We start from the raw sequence: 11,838 nt of genomic DNA on the forward strand, positions 1-11,838 counted from the left end.
GTCTGGATATGAAACCCACATGAAGTACCTCTGCAGAGGAGGGTGTTATACTTTCTGGACTAAGAACATCCCTGTTGATTCTAAATCTGCTAAAGATGAGAGATTCTCTCTGAATGATGACACAGCAGCCAGAGTCTTCACTGTTACCATCACTGATCTGAGATCAGAGGATGGAGGAAAATACTGGTGTGGAACACAGCAGAAAGTGCATGATCACTACACAGAGATTCTGTTAGTGGTTAAAGTGGGTGAGTGATGAGCAGATAAGGACAATTATGATGATGATGATGATGATGATGATGATGATGATGATGATGATGATGATGATGATGATGATGATGATGATGCTGATGATGATTAACTGAGGCAATTATGTGAAGTAGGGATTTATAATACATAAAAAACAAGATTTTTGTGTGTACTGAATATGAGAAATATTTGAAATTTAGAAGTCTGTTTCTGTCTTTCAGACACACCTATGAATGTTATTGTCTCACACTCCACCTACACCCCTCCAACACCTGATCCCAGCACATCGGTGTATACTGAGTCCACATGGTCAACTGGAGGTAGGCAGAGGTAGAAGGTAGACATCTATCTATTTACATGCCTAACAAGGGGTTTTTACATCTCCTTTGCTATGTTTTGATCATACGGTTTATAATGTCCCACTGTTCTTTTTACAGCTCACACAGTAAATGATGTAAACCTCCAAACCAACAGTCCCTCACTCCATGGTATGTACCATTGTCAGGATGAACAGGCAGCAGTTGAGTCGAGTGTAGTTTTAGTAAAACAAAAGATTTACTGATAAAAGTTCACAGACTAGGAGGACATTACAGAAAACAAAATGATAAACAGGCAATGAAGAAAACTATTACAGATATCCATGTTAATTCTCAATCTGGAAAAGCAAAGAGCGTCTAAGATCCAGCAGTTAATGTACTGGACTAGTGAGCAGAAGGTTGCTGTTTTAAGCCCCAACATTGCTAGGTTACCACTGTTGGACACCTGAGCAAGGCCACTCTCATTTGCACATGTAGTTGTTCACTATAAGCTTTTCTTTTTTTGAATGAACGCTAACGTTAAATGCTGTAGAAAATTCTCTCTGAATGATGTAACAGAAGGCTGAGTCTTCAATATTACCATCACTGATCTGAGATCAGAGGATGGAGGAATATACTGGTGAGTGACGGTGTAAACACTGCTTGACCAATACACAGAGTGTGATTAAAAGTGGTCAATGTAAGATAGGGGACAATAAATTAATTCTTACTATTAGAATATATACATATTCTTAAACACTGATACTACCCTGCTAAATAGTACCTCAACAGGAATATAGAAATATAATCAAATAATCACTGTGAATATGAATAGCTTCACATGGACCAAGTAGGCAAGTAGTTTAATGGTTCATATATGTTGGGCTGCTTTTATACACTTTGAGTTTGGCAGTTCTTTAACATGAGAGAGAGACAGAAATAATGAGAGAGAAAACAAGCACAGCACCACCATAGAACAGAGAGAGACACAGGAAGTGTTGCCATGGTTACATATGAGTTTGAACCATGCGACTCACCACTGTGGGTTAGAGTGTGAAGAGCTTCTGTTTTCTATAACTGTCATGTCTCCTGTCCAGCTGAGATGTTTGTCCTTAGCATTTTACAGTAGCATTCACTTCTTTAAAATGAACCCTCTGTAATAATGGCTTTCTACCTGCAGTTCTCTGTGATTCATACAGGATCATTAGCTAAATGTAATCATTGTTTTCCACTGACAACCAAATTTTTTCCTGAACATGGTTGTGAACTCCTGTCCACTGTCTCTAAGTAAGATGTAAGTAACACTGGATTTTTGAGAAACTTAATGTTTCAGCTGTAATGTCATCTTTTAATACTTCCAGCTGCATCTATATAAAATAATTAACATTAAATTCCAAGATGAATGGAATGTATCTACTTGCATATTTCCTGAAACCGTTAGAGTGTAATCTCACTGGTGTAGATTCCTGTGAGCTGTTCCTGAGCCATTTCAGTGGATAGCAAACTACACTCTATTACATAGGAAGGATATGCTTCTGTGAAACACAAAACTCACCACAAACTTATAGAAACTGAATTAATTATGGTAAAGAGTAAAAGCTAAAAACCTCTCTGTCAGTTTAGATGGCAGGCAGGGCCGTGAATAACATCACTAAAGGGACTCTATCTATCGCCCTCACACACTCATTCCTACACACTTTACACACACACAGCACATTTTATATAACAGCACAGCATATATGTACATCACTGTAGCATCTGTATGTCAACAACTATAACCCCAGCCTTACTGCTAGAGGAACCCCCCCCCCAAAAAAAAAAAAAAATAAAAAATAAAATAAAAATACCAATACACGGTTAATATAATAATATCTTTCAGTAGGCATAGGTTTTCATCAGTGATCATGCTGTCAGTGAGTGTCATGTTCCTTCCTTTCTGTCACAGTCATGGGTGGGAATAACAGAAGTGGGCCACAGAAACAACATGCTGTAAAAATGCACAGTCAATGTTCAGAGGGAGATTCAACTTTGTTATTGCTCCAGTACAGTACAGTACCTATAATGTGTGCTCTCTCTGACACATACAGTATGTGCTTCTCTTACAATGAGTATGCTCACCACAACTTGTGCAATATAAAGTGCTGAAAATGTTCCAAAAAATATGAACTCTGCAAAGTGCATTTTGTTGCCTGTACTGGTCATGACCTGCATGACCTTTTGCTCTCTGTGTGCATATTTCCTTGTACAGTATTTCCAGGTCTGGCTGTGTATTTCTCTATTGGTGCTGGTTTAGTGTTGGTAACTGCTGGTGTGATTATAGCAATCTACTACAGAATAAAGAAAAAAGGTAAAATGCACTTTAAATTACAAACATAAGATGACCATATGCTAAACATATTCTGAATTACAATCAGTCGTTAGTGAAGAGTTCGGTGTGTAGACACTGCAGCACAGTGACTATGAAATAAGGTTTAGAATGACCTTTTGAATTCAGGGGTGTTTATGTTGGTGAATCACACAGGAATCTTGTCTTCAGAAAATGAGAAACATACTCGCATACATGCTCAGATAAATATTCAGATACATGATCAGTTACATGTGGGAATCTGTTCAGGTTCTTGTCCTGGCCAGTCGAGATCATTCCACTCTTTAGCTTTAAAAAAGGCTCCATCTGAACACAGCAGTATGTTTGTGGTCATTGTCGTCCTGTAAGATAAAGCAACACAGAGTCTTGAAACATCTGGATGATGGGAGCAGTTAAGATGCTTTGTGGAAGTCGCTGTTGTAGAACAGTACATATGTTTACATATGCTTTTTATAACATGTAGCTTGACCTTTCTGTTCTTCAGTACCACTTCATCAGTGGTTTATCTCTTATTGCAAACACTTATGCTGGAAAGTTGTTTGTTGTTTTCTTTCACACAACTATATCTTGAACTATATCTATATCTTGATTGTTATCTGATTTCTGGTATAAATGTGTGTATCATTTAATTAATGCCTATAGTATCCACTATAATTGTAGAAAACCTGTTTCAGCCCAAATCCAGTATACTGAAGTGGGAGATCAGAGCAAAAACCAACCAAAAAAACCCTTATGGACAAATTCTAATTGTGGAGTCTGTATTAATACTCAGTGTATTAAAACTAAATATATTAATTCTCTGTCTGTTAATACTCAGTAGTGTTAATACTCAGTGTGTTAATACTCTGTTTGTTAATACTCAGTGTGTTAATACTCAGTGTGTTAATACTCACTCAGCTTTACTACACCTCTACTTTTTCTCTGTTGCCCTCATTTTCTCCCTACAGACCCAGAGACAGTAACACAGTCTAGAGAGGTGGGTACAAAGTCACATGATAAAATATGATCACATGATTTGCATCAATCATTCATTAGACACATATCTACAACTGTTACATTTTAATTTGATCCCTTTCAGATAAATGAAGATTATGTAAACATCTCACCAAATTTTGCTTTTGAAAATAACCAACCAGAGTCTGTCTATCAGAATTTTGGCCTCAAAAATAATCATTAAGATTCCGTATAATAAGTCTGAGCCCAGAGACTAACCACAATCAACTTAGTCTAAAGAAGATTGATCATTTAGTTAAAAGCTTCAGAGGTGTCTTACATTTACCAGCTCACTACTGTTCACCTGTGTAACTGATTACCTGTGTAACTGATCATCTGTATACCTGTACATGTTGTTTCGTTAACTGATTTATGTAAGCATTGCGTAACTCTACTTAATTACAAAAGTAATTACATTACAGCAATACAACCTATTACATTTACCACAGTGGTCTCTGTATAGAGAGGTAAAGTATTAAAATTAAACAAATAACAGACAGTATGATTTTGTTCAGTATAAATCAAAATGACAGTGCTTATCACCATGGTCAGCTCCAACAACACTGACCCAGACAACACAACTAATTCCATCTTTGACTCAATATTCGATCAGCCTGTGTACAAGGAAGAATTTAGGACCCTGATCCAGAATCCCTCACAGCTCACACTGAAAGAGTGACGGACCACACGCCACAGGAAGTGGTGCGCCATGCTCTTTGGAAAAGTAATTAATAATATTAGTCAGAGAATAGGAAGTGGTAAAGACAAAGTGCACATAATGTGTAAAGTACATATAATATATAGACAAACATACACATAGTGTTTAAAGTACACATATATATATATATAAATGTTCACATTATGTTTAAAGTGCATATGATATATAGACAAACTTACACGTAATGTATGTACTCTTCAATGTAAAATAATGTTGGTTGAAACCAAATGTTCCCCTTAAATAATATAAACAGCAAAATGTTAAGGTTTAGTTTATGTACTTGAGTTAGGGGAGCTTACACTGTTGCTGATTAATGTCCCCATGTGCTAAACAGAGGCAATAGTGCCATCTAGTGGAAATGTTCTGAAAATTAAAACCCTGTTCTCCTGCAGCAGGGTGCAACCTAGTGATGTATAATAAACACACGAGTGTTCAGATTGAATGTTGTTTCATGGAATTATTACAGAATTTTAATTCCACAAACTTGACAGTCCATGAGCGTACTAAGGAATATATGATTACATTTTTTAAAAATGTAACAACGACCTTCAGTAACAGAAATACAATTCTCTAAAGTTTTACAGGTCTGTGATTGAAGTGTTTGCAGGTTCTCATTCAACACAACCAGAAAATGTGGTTGATGTGGGTCTCAGTGATGCCACATAGACTACAAAGTGTTCTTTGGATCTCCATGAGAAGACTGAATAATATCCAGAGGCTACCAAATAGTGAAGTGTGGTGTATCTCTCCAGAAAACCGTTAGAGTGTTATCTCACTGGTGTAGATTCCTGTGAGCTGTTCCTGAGCCATTTCAGTGGATAGCAAACTACACTCTATTACATAGGAAGGATATGCTTCTGTGAAACACAAAACTCACCACAAACTTACAGAAACTGAATTAATTATGGTAAAGAATAAAAGCTAAAAATCTCTCTGTCGGTTTAGATGGCAGGCAGGGCCGTGAACGACATCACTACAGGGACGTGACACACCCGGCCCGGCTCAAACCACATTATCTCACTCTACCATATCACACATCCCTGTCACCTCACCCTCACACACTCATTCCTACACACTTTACACACACAGTATAACAGCACAGCATACATGTACATCATTACCTCTGTAGCATCTGCATGTCTACAACTATAACCCCAGCCTTACTGCTAGAGGAACCCCCCCAAAAAAAAAAAAAAAAAAATTCTATTAATGCCAGTCTATTTTTCACTGCCCTCAAAAACAGAAATGAGAGTTTTTTTATATGAGTTAAGCCATAAGAAGATGAACAGAGTTAGTAAGCCCAGATACAGTGGTAGGGACCTATATAGACAGACACACACAATCTCTAACACACATCTAATCTAGGAGTTGGAGGCAGTAAACATAAAGCTGAACTCAGAATCTTCATTCTTCTCATCTTCACACTGCACGTGATCTCAGGTATGAAAATCAATATTTAATCATTATTATCAGCAGGGTGAAATATAGTCTTTGTTTAGATGGTCACTTTTGGTGAATTTTTAGATCTTACTGGGGTCTCAACAAACGTAACTGGATATTTGGGAGTCGCCATGAAGTGCAAAGATGAGACTTAAAGAGTTAACACAAACTCAAAGATAGTTTGATTAGCAGTTCATTGCCACTGTGTGTTGACTGAATCAGAAATGCATTTTGAAATGTGTAAAACAGGAAGATCAGAGGCCTCACTGTGGAAGTCAATAAAAGGTACGAGTGTGGAGCTGATGTATACTTGTAGTCACATTTGTTCTAAAGTGAAGCACACATTTAAATTATAAGCAGCATATTACTAAATAAAACCCATAAGGGAAGATCCTCTAACCTTTCACCTTCTTAGAAATATGATATTGGCATGTTGCCAAACACCAGCAGCAGTTGGAGCTCACTCCCTCTTGATAGCTGTGAGTAACATCTTCAGGAAAGAGCAATCCTTGTGTTAGCAACAACAGATGCATGGGTGACACTACAGCAGTACAGTTTCTGAAGATGAAGCAATAGAACAGTGACATAATTAATTTTCAATATCGGTAACCACAAAGACCTCATAGAAATACATTTTTTTTTCCACTTTTACTTGGAAGTCTCTGAGCCACTGGAGTTTCTGAGCCACAGAAGTCCTGAGTGTCCTTATGACAGTGTGACTGTAAGGGTTGGCACCAGGCACACTACTAATCAGGCTTGATGCCCAACAGCTGGGGTAGATCTATATAAGCCCAGTGACACAGTCACTCAGTGTTGGGTCTTTGCTAAAGTTTTGATCCAAGCTCCTAGCTGGTAACTCTGTGTATCGAGGTCTGTGAGCCCTTGTGCTACACCTCTCTTCTGCGCTGTGAGGGTGTCTGTGTTTTTAAATGTCCCCTCCCTTCTCCAGTTGTCCCCTCTTGAGTCTGGTTCTCTCCCAAGGCTCCCCTTAGCCACTAAAGGTCCTCCCTGTTTTCTGTTTTTGTTTGGGAAGTTTCAGAGTTTGGTTTTCCCCAGTGCATTGGGGCTACCATTCTTCCTGTGGCATCCTTTGTTTTCCCTTTTCCACGCTCAGCCTGGTGTTTAGTTTTTCCTCCTGTTTTGTCATCCTCCATTCCTGTGAAGTGCGATATATACGCGCAGGTTGTTTTAGTCTAGCGGGAGCTCATTTGCTTTGCAACAAAGTGGTCGGGGTTAGATTCCCTACTGTTGTTTTTTTTTTACTTCTCTTGTTTTACCTGTTCTAAGATCTAACTGTTTTGCACACGGGCCCACCTTCATTAAAGTGTGATAACTCACCCAGCAGTGTCAGGGTCATCACCTCTCTGTCCTGGGTTTGAGCCCCATTACAGTGACATTGTAATCATCCCATTTAAGATCACACCCCTCAAACACATGTTGCAGTACTGATGATCAGTGGCATAATGGTGTTATATATGATAACATCTCCCAGGGAATTTCATACAGTGGCATACAGAAGGTGCAGAACAAATCAAACCAAGACTAAAACACAGCTGAGAAAAAGGGAAGGATGAATTGAAACAAAATGAACAACTTCAACATGAAGCTGTTGCTTAAATGGATGTTTGTCATGTCTTTCAGATACAGGAGAGTCCAAGGACGTGGAGTCTATATCAGTGACTGCATGTGGAGGAGGAGGAGTCACCATCAAGTGCAAATATGAGGATGAATACAAAACCAAACTGAAATCTTTCTGTAAGAATGTAACAGATCAGTCATGTTTAGATCAAATAACAACAAATCCAAACAGTACATGGACTCATAAAGACAGATTCTCATTTCGTGATAATAGAAGTGTAGGATTCTTCAGTGTGTTTATCAGAGAGCTGAGTGTAAATGACACTGGAACATACCAGTGAAGCTGAAGTGAAGCTCAATGTAACAGCAGCTTAGTAGCGTGTAACATAGAGTTTAGCCACAAACGCTTTCAGAGAGAATAACCTAACCTCCAAACTGCACATTTGTTCTAGATAAGAGCGTGTGTTAAAAGCCAAAAATGTAAATGTACACTGGTTAAGCTAAACTTGATATTTTCATGGGTTTGTAGCAGTAAGGGAAGTGTGTCTGAAGTAGATCTGATCTCTGAATCAGATCATTGTTTTATGAATTCCTAAACCAGTCATCATCATGTCAGTCAGGTTAATACCAGTAAAGCAAAAAGTGTCACATTTCCTTTTTTATTATGATTATATTATTAATATTATTATTATTATTATTATTATTATTATAGTATTACTTTTTTATTAGGATGGTAAGTTCTAGAATAGAAATATTAAACATTGTTAATAAATGCAAATGTTTTGATCTGATAGGTCTGCACTATGGAAATCCCATCAATAAGACCTGCTATCTAGGAGGAAGTGTGAACATCAGCTGCAAATACCCAGAATCCCACAAGAATGAACCCGTTTTTCTGCAAGAGAGTGAACACTGCTGTTGGTTCTGATAAAACATTTGTTAATAAAACAGAGATACATATAACTAAGGGAAACATATCACTGTATGATGACAGAGAAAAGCAAATCCTGACTGTGACTATTAGATATGTAACAGTGCAGGACTCTGGTACATACTGGTGTGGAGCTACATCAAACTGGAAATCTAATCATGGATACCGGGTTTATAGTATACAGATCTACCTGAGAGTTACAGGTGAGTAGATAACATGACCTGTGTAATATTTGTTGTTTTCACAATGTAGAGGAAATCATGTTCAATTGTTCATGCTAAACTTGTCTAATATGTAAAGTCTAGTGTCTGTAGGTAGTTGTGAGCAGTTTGTTCACTGCTCCTGTCTGACCTGGGTGTCTGATCAGCAATTAATACTCTCTAAATGAGAAGAGTCTCAATTAGAAGTTGACCATTAGTATCCATCTAATTTATTCTGCTAAATGTATCTTCACTTAACAGTATTCAGCATGTCAAAGCAAATGTGATCTGCATCAAACACATTCATAAGTGTGAGAGTCAAATGAACCACATATTTCATTACACGTTCAGAAATCTGTTAAAACACACATAGCCTTTTACTTTAGTAATCTTTAAGCTTTAAAATGCTTGTCCAGAAATACAACCACGAACACCTCCATCATTTACAACCGCAGAGTATATAAGCAACTCCATGCACAACATCTGAAGCAACTGTCACATTCTCTTCTACAGCAAATCCATTAAAATATGTTACAGATGCACTGGACACATGTCACTGTCCACAGTCTATACCAATAATAACATGGACTCAGATTATCTGTCACTCCTGTGTTTATTTTTCTATTTATCCAGAGATTCCTGTTTCAACCTCATCATCACATTCATCATCATGCATCAGTCCACAGTTCACCACACCAACCACATTCTCAGGATCCAAACACACATCAGCTTCCTCTCCTGGTACAGGTGCTGACACACTGTATCAGGACTGTACAGCATGGAGTGAAACTACTCACATACTGTCAGCTTCATCAGACACTTCTGAATGATCAGGATAAAGGTTAAATGTGATTGGTTCACTGATTATGACTCTGTGTCCTCTCCAGGATTTCCATCTTCCACTGTGATCAGTGTTGTGTGTGTGATTCTGGTGCTGCTTCTGATGGGAACCTCATTCCTCATAGTGGCTCTCAGAAAGAGAAGCAGGAAGGAGCAGGGTATTACTACACACACACACACACACACACACACACACACACACACACACACACACACACACACACACCCTTCAAAAATGATCACACAAAGCAATACTTATCAATCAACATGAGGATAACACATTCAAATCTGTATGTCCAGATGTGAGTGCAGCATTTATGTGTCCTGTAAGCATTGTACATTATACACATTTATTAGTCATGAACAGAACTCATTAGACCTAAGAGCTGCCTGCTGTTTCCCTCTGCTGGCTAGAAATGGACATGAATGAGCACTGATAAAATATGGAATAAAGACAACAAACTAAAGCCTATGTATTCCACTGTTTATCTGCATTTGAATAGTATCTACAGTTGAAGTGTTTAATGTGCTCAATATCATGTATTCATGTAACATTTTATTATTTAATTTATTCATTTGTGATTAATTCCTTAATTCCTTCTCAGCATCGTCCAAGGGCCAGTCCGTCCAAGACTCCTCACACAGCCATGGGGTGAGTCATGACTGTGGGTCATTAGCAGGCCTACACCTGTAATAGAATTACAATGCCTTTTCTAGCACAGTCACAAGGAGGCCTGATGTGTGTGAGCATGGTTACATACAGGCTACAAGAAATCTTAAATCTGCATGTCTTTATTATTTAAATTTATAAAATAATAAACAGATTTAGCTTTAAGATTTCAGACAAACATAAAAATGTAAAAAAAAAAAAGAAAAGAAAGAAAAACAACAGTTCCAAATGTGTCTCCAGTCCAGTTTCTAGTGCATTTCTCATGACAGTGCCTGTTGCTCCCTTATACTGTATTTACACCTGCTACCTCTGACACCACACGGTGTTCAAACTGGGCAAAGCAAAGAAACTACAGACACTAGTGACCTTACTATGCCTCCAAAAAATGAATTTTCATACCTCACATGAATGAAAAAAACTAGAAGACAAAAAAAAATCAATATCATAGTTTAAGTTCAAGTTCACAAGATAACCTTTTTTTCTTATTTCTTTGAGGTTCGACTTTCTGTCTGTGGCTATGGGGATATTAAAGACATCAGAAGCCATTCTGTCTCAGACACTGGAGCTCCTACAGTCTACTCTAATGATTGTCTACTCACAAATCCCTCTGATCCCTCGCAAACTGTTTATGCAAATGTGCAGTTACCCACAAACCCCTCTGATCTCTCCCAAACTGTTTATGCAAATGCACATTTACACACAAACCAGTTAGAGCCCTCCCAAACTGTTTAGGCAAATGTGCAGTTACCCACAAACCCCTATGATCTCTCCCAAACTGTTTATGCAAATGCACAGTTACCCACAAACCCCTGTGATGCTCCATGTACTGTTGACACTACTGCTCAGTACCATTAAACTCTCCTGATAAAGACATTTATTTCATGGCTCAATTACCCACAATTCTCTCTGATTCCTTGGTGTATGACACTCACAGTTTGAAATCTAATTGCAGTAACAGTAGTCAGCATTCTGAGGCAGGAAGGCACCAAGTCCAAATTGAATTTTGCATAACATATTGCCTGCTTAGGTTCCTCCATGAAACCGAGTTTGGAAGGCAAAATTGCTATATCCTCTGCTGTCCAACATCTCTCATAATCCTGTGTGTCACTGATGATTCGTCAAGAGGCAAAACATGTCAGAAGCACCAGTGATGTGGTGGACAGCATTTTGTAAATGTTTCTTGACAAATATTACTAAGTTATTTATATTTATAGAAATATTTATATATTATATTTCTGACAGGAAATAGGCAGTAATCCAAGCCAGTATAGCCAGTAAGATGTCTTGCTAACATTAGCATAGCATGTTATTTGTAATTGTTTTAAGGTAACATTTTATTTCTATTGAGAAATTCCTTGTGTAATCTTTGTATATTCAGTGTTATCTTCAATAAATTATGAAGATACACTTAGATACAGTTAACGGTTATGTTAAAATTCCACTGAGACTAACATATTTTTCTGTGTTAGCGAACTTTAACAGGGTGATTTTCCTTATCACTATTATGTTAGTCACTCCATCAGTTGATAGTCAGCTGTTGGTATTTTGGCAACTCCCT

At 37.8% G+C, this 11,838-nt stretch overlaps 2 protein-coding genes across 3 annotated transcripts in view; both read left to right on the forward strand.

The window, feature by feature from the left end:
• Positions 1-5,063, forward strand: part of LOC118242663 (CMRF35-like molecule 8) — a 5,360-nt gene extending 297 nt beyond the window's left edge. Inside the window, exons 2-7 of one of the 2 annotated variants that reach the window (XM_081701726.1) lie at positions 1-248; positions 471-569; positions 687-737; positions 2,794-2,892; positions 3,858-3,886; positions 3,989-5,063. The exon at positions 1-248 is cut by the window's left edge and continues 70 nt beyond it. In XM_081701726.1, the coding sequence (XP_081557852.1) occupies positions 1-248; positions 471-569; positions 687-737; positions 2,794-2,892; positions 3,858-3,886; positions 3,989-4,087 (625 nt within the window). In that variant the 3' untranslated portion in view covers positions 4,088-5,063. The remainder of the gene's footprint in view (positions 249-470; positions 570-686; positions 738-2,793; positions 2,893-3,857; positions 3,887-3,988) is intronic. The other variant, XM_081701727.1, reaches the window with a different exon arrangement.
• Positions 5,064-7,713: 2,650 nt separating this feature from the next.
• On the forward strand, positions 7,714-11,139 carry LOC145652138 (uncharacterized). Its single transcript, XM_081701728.1, has 5 exons — positions 7,714-7,816; positions 8,434-8,773; positions 9,658-9,768; positions 10,216-10,262; positions 10,776-11,139. Exons 2-5 carry the CDS (start codon positions 8,521-8,523, stop codon positions 11,010-11,012), a joined length of 648 nt encoding a protein of 215 aa, XP_081557854.1. The 5' UTR covers positions 7,714-7,816; positions 8,434-8,520; the 3' UTR covers positions 11,013-11,139.
• The last annotated feature ends 699 nt before the right edge of the window (positions 11,140-11,838 follow it).

The sequence above is a fragment of the Electrophorus electricus genome, chromosome 18 (assembly GCF_041902795.1).
Source record: "Electrophorus electricus isolate QZ-2024a chromosome 18, ASM4190279v1, whole genome shotgun sequence".
Taxonomy (NCBI): Eukaryota; Metazoa; Chordata; class Actinopteri; order Gymnotiformes; family Gymnotidae; genus Electrophorus; species Electrophorus electricus.